Source organism: Lepisosteus oculatus, chromosome 25 (genome assembly GCF_040954835.1).
Source record: "Lepisosteus oculatus isolate fLepOcu1 chromosome 25, fLepOcu1.hap2, whole genome shotgun sequence".
Lineage (NCBI taxonomy): Eukaryota > Metazoa > Chordata > Actinopteri > Semionotiformes > Lepisosteidae > Lepisosteus > Lepisosteus oculatus.
Genome location: NC_090720.1, coordinates 11164753 through 11192070, shown reverse-complemented (window position 1 = coordinate 11192070; position 27318 = coordinate 11164753). Strand labels below are relative to the sequence as shown.

The following is a 27318-nucleotide window of genomic DNA, read 5'->3' as shown; positions in this document are numbered from 1 at the left end:
TTAATAATATTTAATTTATTTAAACAGTTTGACTGGCTCCCAGAGGCCCTGAGAGCTGGCAACTGGGAATTGGCGTCAGGAGCCAGAAGGCGGAGCTGGGAGCTGTTACCTGACACGGACGGTCTTTGCAGGTGGGGCAGTTGGAGATGCCTCTGGAGCTGCGATCCAGATCCTTGAAAATCACCTCTTCTCCCTGGACAATCAGCTGCCGAATGCAGCCTGACAGGTAGCATACCACGTTAGTGTGAGAAAGAGCTTTTCCGGATATTCCAACAGACTTCCCTCCAAGCCCTGTTCTTAACCAGCATATTCCAACCTTTCAAACCCTTCTGAAGATTTCCGAATTCAAACCTTTCTGAAGGTTTCCGAATTAGGGGCAGGTGTTTCTATAGCCTGCTGTTTTTATTTCAAGGCCGTACAGAGCCACACGCTTCAACCTAGGAATGTTTCTCCTTTGAAACACAGAATGAAGCTTTGAAATTCTAATACAAATACACTGAAATGAATAAGTGTGAGAAACAGGGATGAGGGGGTGGGGTGGGGTCATGTTTCTGGTTTTCAGATCCTCATCAGATTAGTGAAACATTCTAAACCTAAAATGTTTACATTTTTTCTGGGTCCTTTCCCCAACCGATAACTAACAGTGGCACTTAAAAATGTTAACGATTAAGAGATACAGCCTTGTATAGGACTGCTATCTACAGTAACTGTTGTTTTTCCAGTTACATTTAGCAGCCAGAGGCAGAGTTGCAGTTTTTAATTTATTTTTAATTACGATAAGGAAAAGCAGAGAGTCAGGGATCTTACCCACAAACCCACTCTTCAGGCCAGTGGTCTTCGAAATGCTGTCGTAGTCTGGGTAGCCTCCCACATACAGCTCCTCATTCAGATCCAGGCCCTGGAATTTACCCTATTAAACCAGGGGAAGAGAAAACAGCCTCTTTCAATGTGACCTACAACCTACCTGTCACAGAACTGTCTGTGCACAAAGCTTTCTTCACTTAAACTCATTGAAGTAAAATAAATAATAATAAAGCCTGAAACATGTTTGCCCAAGTCTTGCAAGACCATTACACCACTGATAAAACACAACTGAGGTTCCTTTAGGAAAATTCTCTTTTGTAATTTGCCATAGTCTTTTCAGGTTTGTTTACGTGGCTTTTCAAAATTTTTAAGCTGGTGACGTGAAATGAAAACAATAACAGAACAATTACATACTGTGAAGGAAAGCAAGTCAACAAAATTACTCCCTTTTTAAGCGCACATTTTCCATCCCTCCATTATCAGAAAGATGATTATTTTCAGGGCAACCAGGAGCCTATCGCTATCTATTATCCTATTAGGAGCCTAGCCTAATAAGTAATAAGTTTATTTATTATTCACTTACAGTATGGAAGCATACTGTCCCAAAATGGGAAATTTGTAAAACTCCACAGAAAAACTGAACCTTGGCCCCAGTAGGTATTGGTCAGGAACATTATCACGGTTATTTGCTCCTAATTTGAATTTTTAAAACATAAGCTGGATTTTATGTTTTATAGGCAATTAAAATATAACATTTTTTCTACATACTCACTTTCAAAATCAGTGCCTTCACCATAATCGGACTAAAGTGTTGGTTTAATACAGGGAATCCAGAATTAGCTTTTAGAAATTGAACATCATCTTGTATTTTGACTAATCACTGCCATAATCCATTAAAACACAGAATAAAGTAGGACGAGGACAACAAGTGATTCAGTTAGTTTAATTTCTTATGAACATATTATCATATTTTCTTATTATCAAAAACATTTGGTCTCAATGTCTGTGAAAAAAACCTTAGCTTCCCTTTTCTTATGCTTTCCACTTCTTAAACACTTATTGTCTGTGAAGATTCACAGCGAAGGCACGTTGAAACCATATGAAACTGCAGCAAAGTTATGGTGATATGTGATAAAATGTGCCATGGAAAATGATCATATTGTAAGGTTTTACTAAAGTTCTGCCTTATGCCCTTTTAAAAACAGCAGCACGTTAGATATGCAGCTTTATGTGGAAGAGAGACGCAGCTTGGTTTAGTGTAGTTTAGAAATAAGTTTACTCCAGAGGCCCCTACAGAGCTGAGCTGAGAGACACCGAGCAACTCTCACTTACTCAAGTCTGAAGCACAGGTATTTCTGAGTTCTCTTTATACATTAATTATAATCAAGAACACTGTCCTGTGTAAGGCAGAATGCTGTGGTAGGAAAAAGACACTGCTAACCTAACCAAAGTCTAGTCACAGTTTAGCGGGCTAAGTACGAACCTAGAGTTACAAAAGGTGGTCTGTCTTTTAAAATGAGTCTTAAAGGGGACCTGCTTAGACTGATTATTAAATCTCAAATTCCCAAATTTGAAATTTTACAAATTCCGAATCAAGCACAAAACCATGAGCTTTGTGAAAGCACTGTATAGTCACCATGTTGGTGAGAGTGAGAGCTCACAGGAATTGTGACGTGATGCGGCCCTTCCTGCTCACTAGTCACTGTAATGACTAACGTACTGTGAGTACTGTATGAGCGAATAAGTACAGGTCGTGCAGAAGACATCTCACCACAGAAATGTTCCAACGTGATCTGCATGCGGAGTTAACAAGTAGTATTTGTCGGCAAAACTGTCTCAAAGAGCAATATTTCTATTGGATTAAAAGAGAAGCCTGCTTCTTTAAAATGTCAAAGGGCCGCAACACATCATCAGACATTTTGTTGCCTCGTTCTGAATTGCAGAACATGGCGCTGTGCATACATGAAAATGTAGTCTATTTTGTGATGTAAATTGGAGGTTTTACATGTTACTGTGTACATTTGCCTTCTATTGTAGTTTGAAATGCTGTCAATAAATGCCGATTCTTTCAATAATAATAATAATAATAAATAATAATAATAATAATAATAATAATAATAATAATAATAATAATAATGTTTCTTTATTAGCCCTATACAATTTCTTGCATTAGGAATTTGTCTTTTCGCATACCCCAGCTTTTTTCCATGGAGACACAGATACACAGACAGGGAGAGAAGCTTGGGGTCAGAGCGCAGGGTCTGCCATTGTACAGCGCCCCTGGAGCAGTTAGGGTTAAGGGCCTTGCTCAGGGGCCCAACAGAGTAGGATTCCTCTGTCGGCCACGGGATACGAACCGGCAACTTTCCAGTCACAGGCGCAGATCCTTAGCCACAGAGCCACCGCTCCGCCCAAAATATAACCCCAAAATTTAAAAACAGTGTTGCAGTTCCCCTTTAACTGTAACAGCATCAGTTTTCGGGGAAGCGATCTGCCTTGTTGTCTGTCTCACATGGTTTTCTAACACACTCCAAAGTTCTTATTGTAGGAAGGTGAGCGAGAGGGAGGAGCCAATCTGAACGTGGGGTACCTGAGAGCTCCCACTGACAGGCAGGTTGTCATCCACTGTGAGGGATCCCTGAGTCAGGTTGCGGAACAGCTCCACGGTGTGGAACTCCCCCAGGGTGAGGGGAGTGGGGTAGCGAATGGTGGCCATGCCTGACCCCACGTCAAACCTGCACAAGCAAAGAGACAAGCATGCGGACAGAGGTCAGTGGCAGACAGGGGACGTACAGGGCTCTCGTCATCCCATTCTTCCTGTCCCACATCCTGTTTCCTGTATCGTCAAGGAAACCCGAGAAAGAGATACTTCATAACGTTTAACGAATCTTGGTGGATCCACAGATAACAGATTTTAACACAAAGAGGTTGGGTATGACTACAGTCAGCACTCGTCCAAATCAAGGAACATAACAGTAATTCCGTTGAATTTCAAATTTGTTTGGGTCTCTAAAATCACCACCTTTTTCAGATTCAGGCATACCATGATTATGATTTAATTCTAATTCTTGGAATTATTGATTTCCAAAATTTTTATTTTCATCCAAAGCAAATGTGTAGGTCAATTTGAAAGCTCAGTACACCTGCTGAGCTTCAGTGGGCTTCAGGTTGTAAGTTGCAGAGTGGTATAGATCTTGGTTGACGTTAAAGTCAAATACGATCATTGATACCGTTGAACCTGCTTAAACTTTAAAAATCCTTGATTCATGTTACCTTCAGAAAAGACAGAATAAGTTCCTGACCTGAATTCAGGGCGTCCGCCTACTAGACCAAGAGATATAAAGTCGGCACCCGTCGTCCTCTTCTGTCCGTTGTAGATGATCATGCCTAAAAGCCCAAAGCAAACGCTGTCAGAATGCAAGAGATGTGGCCACAAAAAGATATTTTCTAGCCTGAAGAGCGAACAGCTTTTGACCAGTTTGGAAAACGGCCATGCCATTGAAGATACACCAAGCTGTATTTTTGGACCATGCTGGTCCCGGGCTTCACCTTTGCTCGGCTGTCTACTTAATTCTAGTGCATTAACTGCATTTGAACGTTGCCTGCATGCTCTCACAGGCCACATGCCAAGGGAACATGCAATGATAAGATCAGCAAAAGATCACATGACATCAAGCTGGTTTTGACTTCACCAGACAAGCAAGTATTGTAAAACCGATACATGCCACCTGTTTTAAGCATCTTCTCTGGAGATCTAATGACACTTAATTCTCCTCAAACCAGAAATGAACACGGTTCCTGGATAATAACCATACTGTCAGTTTGCTTTCAAATTGAAACTTATAGTAAGCTGTTTGTTTGTTCCTGGTACTGTAAAAATAACTGGATTTAATAAGCACAAGCATGACAGTCTTGAAGTACCCTGATCACCACAGCTATTCTGCACTCACTCTAATGCAGTCGTCTTCTAATACACAAGTGATGACCTTCTCATTCTGCTTTCTCAAAGAACCTACTGTAAATGCCACCTGCACGGCAGACACAGCTCCCTCTCGTTAAGCTCCTGAAGGCACTACTTTTTCACAGCATAGACCCTCATCAGACCCACAGTAGAGCCAATTCAACACTATCTAATTCCAGGGCCCCCACAAACCCTGAATCTTCCACTCCTTGGCAGAATCAATAACTATCAGGGTCTGGATGAGAAGTGGGTGTGGGGGTCCAGACAAGACCCCAGACAAGGTGAGCTGGTTATGACACAGGAACATTGTAAATGAGAAGAGATCTAATGACGCAACTACAGTACATGGTACTGTATACCAATACATGCTGTACTACATATCAATAAACTTTTAACGTTTAATTGTAACAATATTCATTTTAATGCCTAGACCAAACCTTATTCCATTCATTAGACATAATTAGCTAATATGACATTGTCTTGACTGGGCCGCATTTTTCATGAACCTGTTATGGTTTGTTAATATCCTCAAAACTCCAAAAGATTTAGCAGTGAGGCTGAAAATTTGAAAGTGTTCCTTTATAGTTTTACAGTTTAGCAATCTTTCTTTCAAAGAGAGGATAATGTGTAACGGTTTCACATTATCCAAAAGCATATGCAGGGCTGGCATAATTTCCAAGCAAGCCTTTTCCAAGTTATTTAGGAACAGCACACTGCTAGGAAGCCTTTCATGACTTTTTTTATCCTTTTAATAATTATAATCCCTCATGGGTTTCCTCTTCTACGTTAATAGCTTTTATTCAATCGTCCTCAAGGAGAGAAAAAAAGCAGATGAGGGGGATTTAAATATTGCAGGCAGCTTTCAGCCAAACTCACCAGCATATAGAATGAGACCTTCAGACCAACAGAGGGATGGAGAGAGAGGGTTTGGAGGAAAGGGAGGGAAAGACAGACAACAACATGAAACACCTGGAATGAAAAACTGCCCGTGGACACAACACATTCCTGTGCAAGTCACAACAATTGCAGACTAACGCAATTATGTAATGCTTTTAAAAATAATTATTTAACAAACTGCTTCAGATTGGGCTCTTTTTAATGTATTTATTGGAGGAACATTTAATAAGCGCTGGATACTGAGAATCAAAATAATCTTTCTTTCCAGTCCTGTACTGTATATAGGAAAATAGTTTTTTTGCTACCATTTTACTTAATACATTGTATAGTAAAAGCTTCACAGTACATGCAAAATGCAAACCAATCTGTTCTCAGAGCCTGTGCCCAAAATAGCCTCTTATAGCATGATTTCATGGAACAAAATGATACCTTAGGAAAGCATCTAAAACTAATCCAACTTGAATTTTTAAACTATTATAATCTCTTCCTGATTTTTGGCTTTGACCATTTATTTCAATTTATGTGTGCTGTTAAGTGGTACTGTCCATATAACTTTTGCATCTGTTTCATGTTTTTTTTGTGCATTAGATGTTTGAAGTGATTTGTGGTTACTCCGAATTGAAAAGAGCGACATGAAATAAAATTGTAGTTAATAAAGACCTACAGTATGATTAGACAGTTAAATAGAAGAAGACATTTCTATATGAAATGGGCGTGCGTTAAAACACAATACACACAATCTCCTTACCATCAACAGTGTCCGGCCGGAAGGTGACTTTGATATGGAACGCCTTGTATGCGTTCTTAATGGTGGGGAGTGTGAGATAGGAGATGGGAGTCTGGGTAAAATAGGGCACCACTCTTTCTAAAAGTGACAAAAAAAGAAAAATACAGTGAAAGAAAAGCATTAAAACATTAGTTCTCCCTTTGCCAATAGGTCTTTTTCCTATTTCCTGAACATTAGCTGTTTCTTATTAATGAAAATTAGCAAGAGACATTTACAAGGCAGTCTCACTTGTACGTTCTAGTTTTTGCAGTTGGGAAGATTTAAACACCAGATGCCTTTAATAGTAATTCCTACTAAACAAGCAGACATTTTGGGCTGATACAACTTGCATTTACCGTGGATTAGTGTTTTTAATCATAATGGAGACAGAACGGTGAAGGTACATTGTCCATGAACGGACAATCTCATAAGGATACACCTTCAAAAAGGTTTAAAGATGAAGGAAATGGGATTTTGGGAAAATTGGCTCTGGTGTGAGTGTGTGTGTCTGTATCTGTGAATGTAGCCTACTGTAGTGATAGACTGGAGTCCCATCCAGGGTGTATCCTGCCTTGTGTCACATGCTTGCCAGGTTAGGCTCCGGCTCCCCCGCCGCAGTTTTTAAGATGGATGGATGCATGCATTAAATATTTTACTGTTCCTATTGCACATGGCACACCAGTCTTCCTCTCTACCAGCTTGAGAGCCATTACTGGCTTCGACTGAAATAGACCAGAGGATTTACAGTATTTCACAACGGATCTGGGCCGAGATACAGTGAATGCTGGAGGCACTTACCGTGAACCTTAAGCATGGAGAAGGCCTGCACTTTGCCCTGCTTATTGGAGGCTGTGCACACGTATGTGCCCATGTCCTCTGGGGTCACTGAGGGAATGGTCAGCACGTTGCCCTCTACTGTAGCCCTGGGGGGGAGTTTCCCATCCAGCTGCAACCAGAAGAGCAAGTAACCAATGCTATCGCAGGCATGCGTCTGCACCTTTCTGTTGTGCAGAACCCTGTGCCTTTTTATCAGGCGGCTCTATAATGACCCAAGGCAGAACAACTTCAAAAATGCATCCAATATCTTTGTGTTCTAGACCAGATGGTGAAGTGGTCCTTATTCAAACAAGTGTATTTAGTGTCTGGTGCATGGTTGGTCCATGGAGAGCACATTCTCATGCACTTGCAAGGGAGGAGGCCAAACAGCTACATGTCCTTCCACACTTGCATGCCACCGCAGACATCAAGGTGGGGTGATCACAGTACTAATCTGCTGCAGCACCCTCTAGTGAGCGCGAACTCTCCCCCAGGTCTCAATTCTGTGTGTACAAAATGGCTCAAGGATGCACGGTTTTTCAACAGCAGGGTGTCACCTTGGTCCACTTGATCTGTGGGACTGGGTACCCCGAAGCCATGCAGGGGAACACTGCTGCAGATCCCACAGTCACCTCCTTCACCTCTGGCTGGGCAGCGATCTGGGGAATGGCTTGAGAAGGAGAGCACCCAGGACAGATTAGGAACAAGATTACAGCTCTTGTTGTGGAATTTAAACACGTTTAAAACAGCCAACTTTTCCTATAACGCACAATTGCTGGTGATGGCTGTATTAGATTGATATATTTTACGTTAGAGCTAAAGTTGCCAGTCTTTGCTCAGGGATAAAGGTATTTAGAATTCTGGAATATCCAATATTGTTTGTTCTTATGTAACTGTTAGCATTATATGCTGAGCACCCCATTTTTTCCTGCTTGTCTTTCACATTGAAGGGTTAACTCTTGTTTCAAAACAGGAAATCACAATGAAATTGTTTGTGCAGGGAGAGGAGTTTCAGAAACCACACCATTTAACCAACAGAAATAATTATATATTTTCAGGTTGATTCAATAGGATTGGTTTGTCAGGACAGAAGCTCTTGGTAAAGGTCTTTGTGCGTAGCTGGACAATCTCTGTCAGGTAAATACTGTAGCTCCCATTACTTTCAGCTTGACGATGTATTACAGCATTACAGGTGTTGTAGCCATAAAATCGAGTCACAATCAAAATACAATTCAAATTTCAAATTGGGACGGTGATATACAGTATAACATAAAATGTGTGCTTTCTGTCATACCCACTCCCACCAGAATGCTTGAAGACGTGAGTTACCACAGCAAGAGGCAATACCTCCATGAGACATGTTTGTCAGCTGGTTGCCATGACTACACACTCAGTCCACCACACACATGATCCCTTCCACCTGTGTGCAGCTAATGACCACGCCTGTCTCACTGGGAGCAGACTAGTGTTCGGATTTTGACTTGCCTTGCCTTTGTACTCTCCTATGTGCTTCACTCCTGTGTCCCTCTGGTCACAGAGTTGTTTGTTTTCTCAACTACACTTTGGATTGGGCCTTTCTGCTTGGTACTCATCACCCGGTTTTTGCTTGCTAGCCTCCTCAGCCTTTCCGTGTGCCTGCCCATGGCCGTGCCTGAATTTGGGTTCTTCTCCCGAGCCCTGGATGCTGCTTTACGCGGGCACGAGCACCACTGTTACACTGCTCGATTCAGAAAGAAACACTTTGCCGAAGGGCACGCACGCTTCGGGAAACGTGTACTCACACTGCACGTTGAGGACCACCTCAGACTGGACAGAGCCGACCTCGTTGGTGGCGGTGCAGCGGTAGAGCCCGGCATCCGACTCCTTCACCTGGCCGATGGTCAGCATCCCGTTTTTAACGATGATGTGCGCGGGCAGCTGGCTGCCCACTTTGCTCCACTGGAGGGTGGGCTGGGGGTCTCCGATGGCCTGGCACTCAAACTCCACGGCGTTCCCCACCATCACCGTCTGCACGGAGGTGCGCACGTTGATCATCACTTTGGGCAGCGCTGCAGGAAACCAAAAGGACAAGCAAAATCAGTGAGCCCCCTATCACGCCCTGGCTGGTACCCTCTTGCAGTGTTTTCCGAATCTCGTCATCCCTGTGGCACGTTTTTATTTTATTCTTTTTTATTTTTTTATTTTTAGAACAAAAAAGCATTTTACATATGAACATCCATTATTCAGCCTTACATCGCAGGCACAAATTCCTGTTTGTTCCCCTAGTTTTTTACAATTATGTAACTTTTTAACAAAACTATATACATTCAAAAGAAGGAAGATGGATACATTTATGAATATGAAAAGGGAGTAGACTATATAAATGTATCTTATTACATTTCAGTTATTCTGTATCTCAACAAAATCTGACCTTAAAGGTTGAATGTACTGAACCCCTCTAGACCAATATTTGACAAATTGTTTCATTTGTAATTTTAGTGAAAAAGTTATTTTTTCCATTATATATATTTCTTTTATTAATTCAATCCAATCATTCATTGTTGGTAGATCTGTGAGAAGCCACTTTCTTGTTATAGCTTTCTTCCCTGCTGATATAAGGACTCCAAACCTGTGGCACGTTTTTAATGTCCAAACTGTTTTGCGGGACACCAAAACGCCTTCTCAAGTACGCAGCATGAATATTACAAGAACCAACACTGTAACTGAAACATAAGCTACAATTCTAATGAGAAAAATTTGACTTCACTTTTGGGACTGAAACGTCACTGTGAATTGTGAGCTTGTTTCAGCTCAGCGGTGGAAAAGGAAGCACAAAACTCTTGATTGCCACAGCACACAGTTTTGGAGTCACTGTCCTAAAGGATACGTGCATTTGCGAACCACTCAGTTACATTACTGGACAATCCTACAGCAAGCCAGGGTGTGAGCCTTTAACTCCATACAATAGAGCTCCTGCCAAAACAGCAATTAATCCCAAGTCACCAGATCACCCAACATAGATCCATGCAGTCTTTCATTCTTTAAAGAAGGTTCATTTCAAATCATGCAACAGGCTGTTAAAAACAAATTTGACTAAAAATGATCAATGTTAAATTGCACAAAACCAAACATGCCACACATTCTTTAGCAATTCTAAACTGCCTTTTTATTTTTAATTAGGGATTTTAGAGCACATTTTAGATGACAGATTGTGTGGAATGCTCTGCAGTGCACATTGGTCTGTACACTTTGTGAACCATTAATAAAACACACACAATTAATAGCAGTATATTATCCTCAGCTAAGAATTATGGATATTTGCTGCAGCTTCCCATTTTTTCTTTGCAGAATGGAATAGACCCTCCAGGTCCAATGTCCAAAGGGTCTACAGAGACTGTGGAATGGAATAGTCTGGAATGGAAGCAGCTGACCTTGGATGGTGAGTTTGGCAGTGTCCTGTGCCTGCCCGTACACACTGGTGGCCCTGCAGATGTAGTTGCCCTCATCGCTCTTGTGCAGATTCTCTATCCTGGAAAGACACCAATACTGATCGTAAAACACTATGGTAACCATCCATGGTCTCTTTTCTGGAATAGTACACAGTTTTGCCAGGGTAGCTACGCCTGTTTTGACATGACTATTCTACTAACGGCAAAAACACAACCACAGTAATGAAGCTGCTTGTGGTGAGATGTGAAAGAAAACATCTGACAGGCATTCTGTCACTTCCTGGTACAATATTAAAACTTTAACATTAAATTCTCATTTTGAGCTGCCTGTCTTCTGTTTAAAATAAACAAACATGAAATTCGAATGAGAGGAGGTCATTCACCACTTCTTGTTTGATTGGTCACCAGTAGTTAAATGACCCAAAATTCGCAATAAAACAGTACCTTCTTCCTGAATTCAATACAGAAGCTTTTATTTATTCTATCAGGGTCAATTTAAAACTACTACCGTCTTGTCTGGGTTTTGCTCTGCGTGCTTCACTTCCATTTTTATACAAAATCGAAGGCGTAAATGAAAATGGAGGCGAAGAAAATCTCAGCTCAATCTCAGCTGGGTCACAGCTTTTCTGGAGTTTCCACAGACACGTTGGATGACTTCTGAAAACCGAGTCGCCAGTAAAACCATTTCTGATAACTTTAAGCTAATGAAAAATTCAATGATCAGTTATTTTCAATAAACAGCAAAACAGCGCTGGCTTTCTTTCTGTGCATGCAGCACTGTCATCTGCTGCTGAGGGTTAGCTGGCCTGTATTTAATTTAGGGATTTATGACGGCAGACCCCCAAACCAAAGTATTGCTCTGCTTCCGGAGAAAGCCCTGCTCTCACCTCAGCACTCCGTTATAAATGTGGTGACTGCGAGGCAGAGCGCCACCTTCCTTCAGCCACTCAGTCCTGGTCTGGATGCCCCCGGTGGCCGAGCAGGTGAACTCCACCGCACTGCCTGGTGCTTTCACCTCAATCCGCGGCGAGACCCGCACTGCCAGGGGAGCTGTGGAGCAGAGCAGCCGAGATCAGCAAACAGAGAGCGGAAAATCACACGGGCGCAAAAACACAGAACTGACGGCCTCTTATTTCACAGAGGGGAGCTGCGTCGGCCGCAAAGGAACAAGTACGGGTTTATTCCGTGCTGAAAAGAGAAGAAAATGTTTCGGCTGTGAAGCCACCCGAAGAAGGCTCCACAGCCGAAATGTTGTGTTTCTTTTCTTCTCTTTTCAGCGTGGAATAAACTCGTTCGTATTATTTCACAGCTTAGTTTGTTTCCCATCTTCTCCTTTAGGGCTCTCAGACTGAGGGTGGCTTTGCTGTGCGGTCTAATGTTCACTTCATCCAGTGACCATTTCATGACTGAAGACCGCGCCAGTGATACCCCAAAAAACAACAACTGACCTCACATATAAATGAAGTGTAATGTTGAACAAAACCATCCAGAATCTACTTTTACGAAGAACTTTTGCTGTTTAACCTCTTTCAGTCGTGGGTCCGTAAAAGAATCTGCAGCGGATTCGACTCACATCTGACCGTGACTGTGGCCAGTGCCTCGCTGTTGCCCACTTTGTTGTTGGCGAGGCACTTGTAGGTGCCCGCGTCGGCCACTGTGGCCAGGTCGATTTGCAGGGTGCCGTCCCGGACCTCCGCCCTGGTAGGGAGGACGCCGTCCACTTTGGTCCACTTGTAGGTCAGAGGGGGCGTCCCGTGGGCCAGACACTGCAGCCGAATGACCTCGCCGACCCTCACCGCAAGGCTGTCTGGCAGGGAGGTGGCGTAGGGAGGGCCTGGGCAGGGGCGAAAGTTGCCACATGACACAATGAAGGACATTTCTACACTGGAAGGAGTGGAAACGAGGGTCTATCCTATACAGATAAGCTACAATGGACTGAACCTAGAACAAAGATATAGATCACTTATATTAAGCCCAATTTCTAATTCCAAGCTCAATGACGGTCAAGACCAGGTGCCAAGAGATACACGGTCAGCAGGTATGGTGCAGACTTGGGCCATGCTGGTACTCTTAACTTTCCAAATAATCCTTATAAACCCAGATTTTTCAATTAGCAATTTTGTAGACAGGGTCCCTTACATTTTAAGAAAGGATTGTCAGAACTATAACTGATAAAGGGGAAGATTTGAAAAAATAATTACCAGAAGATAGGAGACTCTTAACTTCTCATCATGCAACTCACAACAGCTGTAGAGTCAATTTTCCTGGTCTGGGCCAGTTTCAATTTTTACTTTTGACCAGTTACATAGATGAAGAAATATAATCCCTTCATGCTGACCTAAAATGACCTTTTCTAGTCCACATCACCCACATTCCCACCTTGGATTGGAAAAAAAGGACCCCCACTTCAAAATGCACAATCATTGCACTGGGTGCATGAGTTAATAAGACTTGCATTGCCAAGATTGTTAAGATTGAAACTAAGTCGCGTCAGCAAATGGATATCCTGTTGTTTTCTTTGTTGTCCTGGCTTTATGTATGGAGTCCTGGGAAACTAAAAACACAAGAGGAGAACATTTGGAAAGTGCTCTTTTTAAGGCCATGCACAAACTCACTCTCTACATCAACAATGATGGTGATTTCAGCAGTGCCCATGGTATTGGTGGCGTTACAGATGTACTGCCCTGAATCCTGGCGCCCCACATTGGGGAGAATGAGGCTGTTGTTGACCACTTTGTGCTGCCAGGGCAGAGGGGCGCGCAGTTTAGACCATGTGATGGTAGGGGGTGGATGACCTTAAAGGAAAGCATGAAAAATGTGCACAACATGGTTTAAGTTGCTTTGTAGAAATATGACCACAGGATAAATTGAGAAACAACTGGGCCATCAAAGCCTGTCCATGGCCCCACAAGACAACTGAAGATGATATCTTTTCTGTATTCTTCTTATACACTATCCTTTCCAGGGTAGTGAGAATGACCCTGTTTGGGATATGATTCATAATTAATGAGGATTACAATGTAGTAGTAGACCAAGCCTTTTCTTCAGTAGGCATAGGAATGTATGACATTGCACACAACAGGCATGACTGTGGGTATATGTCCCTCTGGTGCACTGGTAAAGGCAATAGCAGACCAGACTCATGTGTCAATTCAGACAGCCAGAAGGATTTACAGGCAGCAGATAGCTGATAATGGAAAACACTAACAGAAAGGGCAAGTCAAGCTGGGAGAAGCTACTGAATTCAAAATTATTAAATTTCACATTTTGTCCGTTATCTTCATCAATGTACGAGAATTTTTGACGGACACTAAATACTGCAGCGCTGAAACTGGAGACGGACAGATCTGCTACCACTGACGTTCTCCGATATGCTGGCAGGTGAGCAGAGATCTAAATGAGTTCAGAAATTATGGTGATCTTTTTCTTACTGGTTTCAAAATGAAGAAACAAATCCAAGCTCAAGAAAGGGTTTCCGAGGCCAACAGATGTCCAAAACTAAAACTAGTTACCAGTGGCTGTGCAGTGCAGGGTGGTAGTGTCCCCCTCCACAACGATCACCAGGGGCGCCTCCGCAGATGCTATGGGGGCAGATGTCACGAGGGGGCCCCCCTCCACAACTACGTCCACCTTCACCTCCGAGGAGCCTTCGCTGTTTTTGGCCATGCAGCCGTAGGTACCAGAATCCTCAGGGCGGGCTGCGAGAATCTGCCAAAATCATCCGTTTAGAAAATAAGCAATCCAGCTCATACAGAAAACAACAGCCCTAAGTTACCTAGAAAGGTGGTCTCCAGCACTGTGGTCTATAGTATCTTACCATCCATCCATTTTCCAACTGCCATATCCAAACCAGGGTCATGGGGGAGCCCGAGTCCATCCCAGCAAGCAACAGATACAAAGCAGGATACACCCTGGACAGTCAGCCAGTCCATTGCAAGGGCACACACACAGACACACACACTCGGTTTTCCCCAGAAGCCAATTAACCTACACAGATACGTCTATAAAAAGTGGGAGAGGAAACTGGGAGCACCTGGAGGAAACCCACATGAACAGGGGGGAGAACATGCAAACTCCACGAAGATACTAGCCCAGGAATTGAACCCAGGGCCCCAGCACTGCAAGACAGCACAGCTAACCTTTACACCACCCTCTATCATCTTCACATTCAGCCCTAATGAAACACGTTTAATTTAATTTAATTGCAGTAAGTTTGCTATTGCACCATAATCCTATATCTCAGTTGCTAGAATTGTTGAGTCCTACACTGTTTCGCACTATATAATTTATGGTATTATATTGAATTCTAAACATTTGGTTACATACCTCCACACCGTGTAACTCAATCATTGTGAATATAAATCACCGAAGATGAAGGAGCTGCAGATGTTCATAATATCTTACATTTTAACGGATCTGAGCTTCGGTTTCGATTTCTACAAGTCACACTGTCAGGTTCGAGAGCAAGCTTAAATGAGGATGCAATCCCTGTGAAAAACCATTACAGCAAGAGGCTTGGAAACCTCCATGGATGCACAACGTCTTCAGATTAAGTTCAGACAGAAACAGAAAAGGTCCGGAAGGCTAATATGGCAACAACAGGCTACCAACCTGCATGACGGCATTGGAGTCCATCGGCACCGGACTGCTCAGCACAATCCTGCGAGCCGTGTCTGACCTGTGCCAGGTCACCGCCGGGCGAGGCTCGCCCGTCGCTTGGCACTCCAGGTTGATGGGCTCACCCACCTTCACCCGCACTGGACCTTTGGGCGTCACTGTAACCTGGGGAGGAACTGCGGACAGGAGAGCAAGCTGAAACACGAGCAGGGCCGCTGGTACTGATCTTTATCGCGGCTCGTGAAAAGAGCCTCTTCTAAGCCACGGGCTGTAGCGTTACCTTCCTAGACTCGCTTTTTATTACCGAACAAACTCGGAAAACGATCGCATACTGCCTTGCTCTTTCCCGAACCTTCTGCCTCCCCCTTAACAAAGCCCACCCACATTGTCCACATGAAGTCTACTTTTGATACCTAAGAAATTATAAATACAGTCGACTCACAACCTACCCAGGGTTTAGGGATTTTGAGAAGCACGTAAAGGCAAATTCAAGTATAGTCAAATTTGACCCTGGGACTCTTATAATTTCTTCCGATAATTCAAGATATTAAATATAAGTATAAAAACAGCACATACAAGTAAATCAGCCGACTATGTAGGCTCACTAACTAGCTCTCAGAGATGTGCTCGATGAGAGTAAAGCATTTTTCAATTTTGTTTTTATTTTCTGGACCCTACTGCGTAAACCTGCAGCCATCTTAGTTAAGAGCAGGTCAGTTGTGAAGCGACTGTAAATGAAAAGACTCTGACGTATATCTAGCTGCTTCAGGACATCTTTCCCATTGGACGTGCTCCTCTCGCTGTACCTTTGACTATCAAGGAGACAACGCTCTGTGTTATTCCGAAGAGGTTGCTGGCCACACAGCGATAGGTGCCCTGGTTAGCAGGCCGAGCCTTGGCAATGGTGATGACCGAGCCGTCTGGACCAATTTTCACGTTGTCTGGAACGGACAAAAAAAAAGATCATAAGAAGAGCTGACAGAAAGTGAAGTCTCAGCCAGTGGTTTTGCACAATACAAAACACAGACCAGTGTCTCAGGTTTGACTGGATTTGGTCTCTTTTTTATATATTTCTCCTGCTGAATATGAACAATAAAGGTCATGAGCGTAAGACGTTTAGAAAAAAATACTATTAAAACCAAATTATTTCCAAAGTACAGTAGGCTGGCATTAAAGATGGATGCACGGGGCTACTGGTAAGAAAAATAAAAATTAAAGACCTGAGTAACTGTTTTAAATGAAGACCAATTAACAGCCAGAATCAAAAGCATTTACTTTGATCTTCATAGGTGTGAGCCTTGTATCATTATTTTATTATTCTGAAACTATTTAAAGGTTAACCCTTAAAATTTAACACCAGCCCTTTAATTTAATGGAATTTTGTTCATTCCAATGGCACAACTGCAGTAACACTAATACGATAACAGCTAACAAAAAGCAGTGAATCATTAATTCAATTTGTATGCTTTTAAACAGATGATCATTTCCACTCATTGAAACCACTGTCCTCTCCTCCCTAACTCCCCGCTCTCAGCTTTGGGCTACCACAGCTGCAAACACCAATACAGTCCTATTTCTTCAAGCAATTTCAGGAGCAGAAGTTTATAACGGGGCGGTATGAACTCCCCACCTCATCACCACATAATAGTTGCCCTGACGTGATTTTACCCTGCAGTGGCTGGCTGTTCGTCATCTTCCATTCGATTCTGATGGGTTGAGCTCCACTGTAGACCCGGCACCTGAAGCTCGTAGACTCTCCAGGCCGGACGGCGGCACTGTGAGGCTCGATGGAGATGATGGGAGTCTGCAGGCCTGCTCAAGACACATCAACAGAGCCCGAAGGCTCCATCAGCTCCGAAACACCATCACTTCGGTCAACAAAACCCCCAAGATAAAACTGTTTTCTGCAATCTGTGGATTCACTTTCACAGTCTTTATTTACTTCTTCCTTTAATGCAGAATCACTCTTCACCCTTCCTCTACACCCTTCGACTTCCTTCTTAAAATTATTTGACAAATTAGAAGTGTAAGGTGTTGATTTTTCAAAACAAAGGTGTGTCCCGGCAGCAAATGGCTGCCCACAGACAAAAGAAGAAAGGGAACCAAGGAGAAGGTAAAACATGAGAGTTGATGTCAATTATTTAACCAATACATCCATTTTCTAATTGCTTCATCCAATTCGGGGTTGTGGGAGAACCTATGCTGGGAGGCATCAGGCGCAAGGCAGGATACACCCTGGACAGGACGCCAGTCCATCGCAGGGCATGCACACACACACACTCACACTCACACCTGGACTTTTCCCATTTCACCTCTAACAGCCACAATCACACTGATGTCTCCCGTCTGCGTTCTCAAAGAAGGATTTCTTAACTCCTTTTGCAGGAAGACACCCAAAACCAAAATTATCTTAAAACTAGGGTTTTAAAACGACAGACTCGTTTCCTTCTAATCCTCTGTATTCATTTGCAGGTTTCGACTTCAGACCTCTCTTCGCCTCTCTCTCGACTTCACACCTCCAGAATGGCCACTCTGCCTCCCCCCTGCTCCCGCCTGTTGTTCTCCGATGCTATACCAGCTGCTGACTCCCCTGTCTTTCTCACACCCGAAGAAGACTCCACAGCTGAAACGCTGTGTTCTTTTTCTTCTCTTTTCAGCACAGAAGAAACCTTTTACTTGTTCCCTTACCAGTACAGTATGGCTTAGGGCTGTGGGAAGAAACCACAGCACAGAGAGGACACCCAGCTGATCCCAGGGTCCCCCTGGCTCTGCGACGCAGCAACGCCGTTCCAACACTGGTAGATTAGAAAGCAGGAAGGAGGGGACTCACGGGAGGAGGAAGAGGTGGAGGAGGAGGTGGACGCAGGGGAGGAGGTCACCGTCACCGAGATCACGGACTGCTGGGTGACCCCTTGTGGGTGGCCACTGTTCACCTGACAGATATAATCCCCGGAGTCAGCTGGAGAGGCGTGGAGAATTCGCAGCTTGGAGCCCACAACCTGTAAGGTCAAAATAGACTGCTTTCATGTCCAGAGACTCACAGGGCCATTTTCAAACCTCAGCGCAACCCTGACAACCAATAAAGAGGTTCATATTGGTCAATCAGCATCATCTTCCAGGGTTAGTGTGCTGTAAAACCGATTTCCTTATTCAGTTTCATGTGATTTCCATCTTGATACTTTGAAATCTTTTCAGGCTACTGGTCTATAAAGCCACCCATGCTTCCTGTGAGGGGACCTACTCCTGCATTTTTTGCAATGTTTGAGATCTGGGCGTTTGGCTGCCATTCGGTTCCAGTGTCTGACCCTGAAAGCTCAATGAAACATTTGAAACAGAGTCTGGTCAACTGCTGTCACTCAAGTTGCTCTTCACTGTTTAAGAGGAAACACTCATTCTTACACAAGCTGCAGCAGTGACCAGAAAAAGAAAGGATTTCTCACCTAAAGCGTTTAGTTAATGCTGCTGAAACTAGCCCTAACTGGTTAACCTTTTTGTACCGCACCAGAACAGGAAAGCACAGGCCCAGAAACTCATGTGAAGGCCTCATCCTTATTCAGTTTGTTATAAACCTTTTTGTCAGCCCTCTACCTCACGTTGAGGACTTGTAGAAAGATCTCTGCACTGAAAGCAGCTGTAGGAGCGTCGGCGTACCTGGTGATTGGCGGACAGGGGACCAGAGGAGCGTAGCCAGGTGATGGAGGGTGGCGGGCTGCCCGTGACCACGCAGCTCAGCTCCAGGGTGCGGCCTTCCTGCACCGTGGCCTTGGAGGGCTGAATGACCGGGGCTACGACCCTATCGACTGGAGGAGCGAACACACCCAATGAAGGAACACGCCTCAGCACCCCTCACTTCCCAGCTCGTATTCCCTGCAAGGCAGGCAGAGCCCAGCGGCCTCACCTCGGAGGACAGACACCTCAATGGGAGCTTCGGAGGAGCCGATGGAGTTTGTCCCCACGCAGAGGTAGGTGCCAGCGTCCGACGCCTTGATGGAGGGGATGAGCAGGGTGCCGATGTCTGTCCTCTCCATTCGGGCCTGTACGTAGGCAGAGTCAGAGCAAGGCAGCGCATGAGATGGGCCCCAACCCAACCCATTTAGCCCCTTTGTGGACAAAAATGTATTCGATGCAACACCTCAACTGCACACAGGTGGACTCCATTCAAGTAATTATGTGACTTGGAGAAGAGGGTTGGTGACTTCAGAGGTCATTTAGGTGTGTCAAAGCAAGGGGGTGAATACTTATGCATTCAGTTATTTTCTGTTTTTTGTTTTTAATTAATTTAATAAAAGGTCTGGATTTTATTTTCACTTTTTCACATTATAGAGTACTTTGTGTTGATGAGTGGCAAAAATTACCAGTTAAATACACCATGGCTCTATGCTGTAACACAATAAAATGTGAAAATGTCCAAGGGGGGTGGACACTTTTGCAAGGCACTGTATCTTCTTTAGGAATTACACCTGACCTTTAGCACGTTTGCTGAGATTTTATTACAAGAAGGCGTTTTCTTTTCCATATTATAATCAATTAAAAAGCCCATTTTGGATTTTCCACTGTAAAGTGGCAAAGCAAGTTGTCATTATCTAAGAAAAGGACATGCAGTCTATAAAAATATAATAATACAATGAACTTAATGTGAGTCATATGGCGATTGGGAAGTTTCAGTTTCTAATCTTGTCTGCATATGTTTTGTTACCATATAAACTTGATCTCTGTGTGCACTCATATTTTATCAAGGATGTCTGTCCTCCATGACCTTGAAGGTGACCTGAATGTGTTTTGTTCAACACAATGACATCTACATTTTTTATTTTATTGTTTCAATGTATATGAAATGGTCATTCAATAGATTTTGCCATCATTCAGTTTAGCACCCTCCTGTAAAATATCTAAAATACATGTAAACTACTTTCCCTTTATAGCACATTGCTATAGAAATAGAGGGCCATTCAGAAATAACCACATTCTCTTTAGAAACAATGGCCAGATTTCTAAAATTCACCAAAACAAAGAGCAAAGGGTCCATTTGAACTGGCTAAAGATTATAAGGTGATAAACACTGGGAAGCTTTATTCTAGATGCTGTACATGGTAACACATTAACTCCTTGAGAAATTAGTATGCAATTAAAACAGAGATTCGATTCAATGTCGAATTTCTACTTACCCCCATTGTGCAGTGTGCAGTGTGTAGCACACTGTTATGTGACAGAGTTCAGGTAGGACACACATTTTAACACAGGCAAAGTAGCACAAGGGTCAAGCACATATACAGTAACAGTGTTAAAAACACCCCTCCCCAGGTAACACCTTGTTAAGAAAACTGACCGGACCTTCTGTTTTCCTGTATATAAAGCAATTCTCTTAGGAGCAGTTTTAAAAGTGTTGTAGTAAATGCTTTACTATCATTTTTTTCTTTAAGTAAATGCTTTACTATTTTTTTCTTCCCATACAGAAGATTGATTCTATTTATTCGGTCACATATTTAAATTGTTTAGATTGTGACCAACATGGGTTAGCTTAGCACACATTTTCCGAATATGTAGAAAGGAATCTCTTTTAAGGCAAGCTCTGATTTGTTAACAAATAGAAAAGATCTGTATTTAAAATTCATTATGGAAAACTTATGCCAGTGGCTATTGTTTGATACAGAATCTGTGGGAAATATTCTAGATTAAGAATGATTAACTACTGCTTGTTCGGTGGTCACTGTCGAACTGGTGAATAAATCTACAGTCATAGAGTAAACAAGTTCTTCCACATTGGTTAATTTATTATTTCCTTCTGAAACCAATTGGCAACCAATATAGCATTACTTAAAGAGTAAATACAATTCTGTCAACTTTAAGTCCTTTAAACACAGAACTAAACGAATCCAATTATGGATATTAATGATCACCAAATGGTGTTCTTGTATTTTTTATTTATTGTATTTATTATTTAAAATAATACTATATTTTTATCTTTTCCCATATTACTTGTATGAAAAAGCTTTAGAGAAGTATACATTGTCAAAATTATCGAAGGATAACACAGAAAACAGAAGTATCACTCAGTTTTTTAAAACATTATATAATAATCACTTAGAAGCTTTATACGTTTATTAATGTTTTTAAAACATACTGTATGAGCAATGCAAGATGAGGCATTGTAGACACCGTAAATAGCTGTTTTTCTGTAGAATCAGTGTATATTACTATGAGTTATTTTGTATTAGATTGAATTATAATAGTAAGCAAAAAAATAGATTTTAGAGATATATAAAAAAAATCTATTTCTACATTAACATTACAAATCCAGTAATATCAGAAGCACAAACTGGACAAGAAAGACTGTCATGAAATGCTTTTCAGGAATTAATAGAAACCGTGTGTGGTTTATGCCTAACTGCTGTAATTTATTTTTAAGATATTAGAAAAACCTTGATCTGGGAAAGAACTTTATTACTGCCAGTTCCTGAGAAAACACTATATGCAGTATAGCACAGAAGACAATGTACTGTTTAATGCTCTGAAAATGTAAGCACACCTTACAAAGATGTCCCATTTTGTTGAAATACAAAAAGTACAGATTTTTGAAGGATTTATGTGAAATTGTTTGTGGGTGAAAGAAGATAAATGTCAGCAGAAACTTCAAGGTAAAAGCCCTTCTGTCCGCAATTACAACTGCTTGGCTTTTTGGAACAGTCTCTGCCCTCTGTGTGCTGATAGAACTATACTGTCAGACATGTACTTAATTTATTTCACTATGCATCTCATACGGTATATCTCATATCTCATCATTTATAGGTTCTCTTGCAGCATGTGCCCTGCCATTTCACACAGGTAAGCTGACTATTTCAGGGAACATGTCAGAGTAGCGAGGATCAAAGGTCTTTCCATCGGATCATTCCCATTTCCCCTCTGCAGGCCACGATTCTACTGACCTTGCTCTGCCTTTACTTGGGGATTCAAAGACTTGTGACATCTGAAAGCCACTGTAAAACAAAAATGGGCTCCCACCTTTTTCCCATCTCTCAATGCTTCACTAATGTCTTTCCAAATCTCTCCATTTATTTGCAGATTGAAGATTATAAGGTAGAGTAAAAAACTGAGTAGCTGTAGGTTTTATATACAGTACATACAGAACAACAAAAACAAAAGGTATTACAGCAGCCAGGGACAAAGATCCACAGACAGTCCATTCAGCTCACACGCCTTCAGTCATCCGTGACTTAACTGAACTGAACTGCTGCTAAGTTGCCAGTCATAAACGAGCTGGTAAATCTTTTCACAGGTCTAAAGAATGACATTTCTGCGCGGCTGAACTGAAGGCCTGACTGCACACACAGCGCAGAGAGAGCTCAGACACCAAACAAACTGCCCTCAAACCTACTGTATAAGCGAGGCGACACATGTCGTGCCCTGGCGAGTCGTTTCGGAAATTAACTAGATCAAAGTGCAAAAACTCTCACATCTGTTGGGAAACCAAATAGCAACACCATGGCAATGACATGTCCATTAAAACTAAGGAGTTACAGCAGGAATTGAATAAAACAGGGATCACTGAAGCTCCCAGTTTTACACAAACCCTCACTTCCTGAGGAACATCAATTCCTGCGCTGTTCTATGCAGTTACAATTCAGTTTTGTACTCCCCTCACCACCTGTGACACATTCCCTAGAGGGGCTGTCTTATGCCACAGATGAATCCGTCACTGTTGTCTGAGGTACTGTTTGGCTGGGCTACACCAAATATGAAAACACCATTTCAATGTCCCTTGTAATGCCCTGTATACCTCTCTTCTGCTCTTTTCTTACTAGCGTTTTTGCAGGTTACATGGAAGGCCTGAGGACAAGTCTAGATCATGCAGTTTAGTTCACTGCAAATGGAGCCAAGCCTTACTGAGCAGCAGGATTACACAGAGCAGGCAGGACAGACAGGTGGGACAGACCTGGAGCTCCTCAATACGTTTCTGTAAAACTTCAACACTGTTGCTTTTAAACTGATGGAAACCATGAGAGGGTATGGCCTGAACCGAAAAAAAAGACACAAGGAAAAGACAGGAAAAGAACAAGAAAGGAACATATTTTAAGACGGAAGTCAAAATACAAATATAACAGTCCAGTTTCTTTGACAAATAGGAGGTCCTGGAAGATACTGTGTATCTTAAAGACAGAAAGAATTCAGCTGCCCTGCCATACTGCATGTAAGTGACAGAATATGGAGATAATGTATTCAAAGTGACAAATACAATTTAATTCTCCTAATTCTGCTTCTATGTTTCTATCCCATTCTACTGTGTAATTGGCTACAGTTTTATATTTTTTTAGTATAAGCATTTAAATGATTATCGATTAATTGGAAGGCTACATAATAGTCAAAGTAAAATACCCTGAAAGGAAAAAGAAATCAAATTTAGAGAATAAAATATTAAGAAATAACTATCAGCTCTACTGAGAGAATTAAATCCTTTAGATTGAAGTTGATGAGGTTTAAATTTGGAAGCTTAAAATGTTGTTTTTTTGTTTTAATCTAGTAGTTTTCTCAATTGCCCGTCTGTGGAAAGATAACTACACACCTGTTGCGTCAAACCTTGTAGGAAGGTATAATTTATTCTCTCTTTATCAAGAAAGGGCTTCCCAAGATAGCCTCCGGGCCACTGTGTCCCTGAGTACCTGTGGTTCAGCAGTTATTGAAAACGATGGTTATCATCAGGACCCGAAGCCTCCTATCAATACATTCATCAAATACCTACTGTACCACTCAGAATGCCAGCCTGCCCACTGTTCTTCCTGACCTCCTCTGTCCTTCGATTATCCTGCTATTAAAAACGTCCTGCCTCAGACTGGTGGTGGCTCTTCATAGCTTGAAGCAAGGGATCAAAAGAGCTAGAGTGCCACCTGTACACATGTCCCCACAGCTCACTTTCCACACAGGGGCAGTACCTGTGGGGGAAGTTCACCACCTTGCTTCTTCCAAGTCAGGCTTGGGCTAGGAGTCCCTCCTGCACGGCAGTAGAGTCTCAGAGTCTCCCCTTCCTGGATTGTAACTCGTGGGGGGCTGACCTGGATATGAGGTAGACTGGCACCTAAGACACACAGGAAGGGAAGCAGAACATGATTCTTGTAAATTACCAACAGGTAAAAAAAAAAGTTTTATTATATCACTCTTCCCTGTGAGGAGAGAAGGAAGAAAAGGGAAGGACTACTACATTAAAGTCACACGCTCAAAGGACACCCCGATATCAATAGACGAGAAGATATGGCATTGGGTTTTTACATGGTGTCACCAAATCTGACACTAAAATATAGTGAAAGGTAGGAATTTTAAATCTACAGGAGAGCACTCTTATATTTGAATTTGAAAAGCACCATAAACATCTTGTTTATGATGTTCTTAAGGTATGGTTCCTGTTCAGTGGCCTTCATACTTTAAAAAAAGCCCAAGGCACGTACTGTAGCTATTAATAGATATCAACCGGTCAGAAATACACGGAGCCTTGACTGCTTTGTGTTTAGTGACACTGAACCATAGGTCTCAGATCTCATGACATTGAGTTTGACATCGGTCAACGCAATCCAATAGCTGGAAGGCCATTGGTTCAGTTCAGTAATGAAGGAAATTCAAGGTAACGACCAAGGATTTCTACCATCAGAAATCCAGTATTTTAATCCACTTGACAGGAAGGGTATTAATGCATGGTCAGATACACCTTTTAAAATCTTTTAAAAGCTCTCTACTTTCTTCCACCCAGCTGCAGGAGGACTTACTGTGTACGTAAAGCACGGCCCGTGCTGTGTGCTCTCCGTGAACGTTCAGCGCTTTGCAGATGTACTCCGCCTCATCAGAGCGCTCAGCCGCAGGGATGATGAGGACGCCGTCTCGGATTATGGCTTTCGGAGTGATCCTGTTGCCCCGCCCTCCTGAGTTTCAAATAGAACAGATTTAAGACAAAGGAAAGACCAATACCTGAACTCCATTTTCCTTGCTTGTGTTCACAACTTTCCTTTATGACAATTTTGCTTTCTGAAGACCAGTTTTAAGTGACATAAACAAACAAGTGTTAGACAATTACTTGAGTATGTTAGTAATGTCACTGCTGTGACATCAGTTTACCATTAAACAGCAGACATTGTGTATCAGATCAGTATCTCTTATTGGTAATGCTGTTCTGCAGAGCTTCACATAATCTTTACTAACTATCCATCTTCTTAGTTATTACCATTTATAGTTCAGACTCAAAATATTAACACCCAAATACAGTGATGTAGACTGTAAAATCCAAGTACTTAAAGAAAACAAATTGTATTTTACTTTATTTTTAACATCTGGTCAACCTGTCAAAGACTGTTCAGATCTTCACCTCTGGGTTTATGGAAGGCAGTCATCTTTGACCATGGGGAATAACTGTCTTTCGTCAGTGAATGAAGAGAATAGTCGCTGATGTGTGTTTTCTTCATTCTTTTAGATTTTGAGACCCTGAGTTTTGCTCTTTGGGTATTTGAATAGTGCAGCCTCTGCTGGAGACTGTATCTCTCTTACCTGACCACTCAATGGCTGGAGTTGGGTTTCCTCTAACACTGCAGCGGAACTCGGCTTGCTGCCCTTGCTGGATGGTCAGGACGGGAGGTTGAATGGTAGCAAAGGGCCGGGCATCCTCATCAACTGCACCAAGGTAGAGCTCAGATCAGTACAGCGTGGGAAAAACAGAACCGCTCAACAGCACAATGATCAAGATGGCGTAGGGGCCCAACAGGCAAAGCAAATTGCACTGAGTGCACATTGAGAGCCTTGACCCAGATGGTGTGAGTTTGGGTCTGGGTGATGCCACTGACTGTCTTCAGGGGTATCCAAGCGGTGACCCGCACTTTGTTCATTGTTGGTAGGGGGTAGATGTCAAGATCGTCATCCCTCCTCTAGAGGGCGCTCTGACCCTTTTGTGTTAGGTTCATTATCACGTACACCTGTCCCTGGATTCACTGTATTGAAACCCGGTTCTCTGGAATTTCAGGGCTCTGCATTTGAAGACAGATGCCCAGAGGCCCGCCTAGCATCAAGTCGCCCTACTCCTACTCCATTGGGCCCCTGAGCAAGGCCCTGAACCCCAACTGCTCCAGGGATGCTGTATAAATGGCTGACCCTGCGCTCTGACCCCAGGCTTCTCTCCCTGTCTGTGTGTCTCATGGAGAGCAAGGTGGGGTATGGGAATAGACAAACTCCTAATACAAGAAAATGGCCAATATATGGCCAATAAAGTGAACCTATCTCATCTTTCACAAATTCTGCTTTATTCTGTCCAGTTCCCTAAAGACCTACTGTTCACGTAAAGCGTAGCCCGTGCTGCGTGCTCTCCGTGAACGTTCAGCGCTTTGCAGATGTACTCCGCCTCATCGGAGCGCTCAGCCGCAGGGATGATGAGGACGCCCTCTCGGATGACTGCATTAGAGCTGATCCTGTTGCCCTGCCCTCCTGAAAGAAATGCAGCAAACAAAGGAAGGTGAAGGACCCGAGGGCTTTTATGAGGAAATTCTGGAAGAGCGCTGTGGGTCTCTTTTTTCCCCTTCCCCGCGTTCACATATGTTTTGTAAAGATCTTTACCTTTTGTAGTGCAAGTTTGGATGAATAAACGGATCTATGCATTTTGAGAACAAGTTTTCAATCACAGTCACTCCTGAGCTGACATTCCGCCAAAGTACTTCTGAAGATACTTCAGCATTGCAAGTGAGCTGGAGCCTGTCCCAGCAAGCAACGGGCACATGGCAGGGTACACCCCGAACAGGATGCCACCCTATAACAGCAACTGTAAGTGTAGTCCATCTACCTACTACTACTACGAAATGCTGTTGTGTGCTTATAATACTTAAGAAAGCATTTTCGTAGTAGTAGGTTGATGGACTACACTTACAGTTGCTGTGATAGGCTGACGTAAATACTGTAGATAGACATAATAGATAACCGAGGTCCTTACTCTCTGTGGTCATTAAAAATCCCAGGGGCGTTTCTCGAAAAGAGTAGGGGTGTAACCCTGGCATCCTGGCCAAATCTCCCCC

At 42.7% G+C, this 27318-nt stretch overlaps 1 protein-coding gene across 13 annotated transcripts in view; it reads right to left on the bottom strand.

Annotated features, from left to right (window-relative positions):
- The window catches only part of hspg2 (heparan sulfate proteoglycan 2), a 222900-nt gene that overhangs the window by 23805 nt on the left and 171777 nt on the right, over window positions 1–27318 (bottom strand). For 9 of the 13 annotated variants that reach the window (XM_069183859.1, XM_069183863.1, XM_069183864.1 and 6 more), the window contains 25 exons: window positions 26585–26737; window positions 25811–25933; window positions 25039–25191; window positions 24214–24356; window positions 23220–23297; window positions 19188–19323; window positions 18941–19089; window positions 18120–18288; window positions 16958–17101; window positions 16096–16230; window positions 15284–15465; window positions 14185–14380; window positions 13288–13467; window positions 12246–12506; window positions 11560–11722; window positions 10655–10752; window positions 9026–9292; window positions 7802–7914; window positions 7227–7374; window positions 6411–6527; window positions 5642–5659; window positions 4107–4191; window positions 3395–3539; window positions 808–910; window positions 110–219 (listed from right to left, as the gene is read on the bottom strand). In XM_069183859.1, coding sequence (XP_069039960.1) covers window positions 110–219; window positions 808–910; window positions 3395–3539; window positions 4107–4191; window positions 5642–5659; window positions 6411–6527; window positions 7227–7374; window positions 7802–7914; window positions 9026–9292; window positions 10655–10752; window positions 11560–11722; window positions 12246–12506; window positions 13288–13467; window positions 14185–14380; window positions 15284–15465; window positions 16096–16230; window positions 16958–17101; window positions 18120–18288; window positions 18941–19089; window positions 19188–19323; window positions 23220–23297; window positions 24214–24356; window positions 25039–25191; window positions 25811–25933; window positions 26585–26737 — 3569 coding nt within the window. The remainder of the gene's footprint in view (window positions 1–109; window positions 220–807; window positions 911–3394; window positions 3540–4106; window positions 4192–5641; window positions 5660–6410; window positions 6528–7226; window positions 7375–7801; window positions 7915–9025; window positions 9293–10654; window positions 10753–11559; window positions 11723–12245; window positions 12507–13287; window positions 13468–14184; window positions 14381–15283; window positions 15466–16095; window positions 16231–16957; window positions 17102–18119; window positions 18289–18940; window positions 19090–19187; window positions 19324–23219; window positions 23298–24213; window positions 24357–25038; window positions 25192–25810; window positions 25934–26584; window positions 26738–27318) is intronic. The other 4 variants (XM_069183860.1, XM_069183865.1, XM_069183871.1 and 1 more) reach the window with 2 other exon arrangements.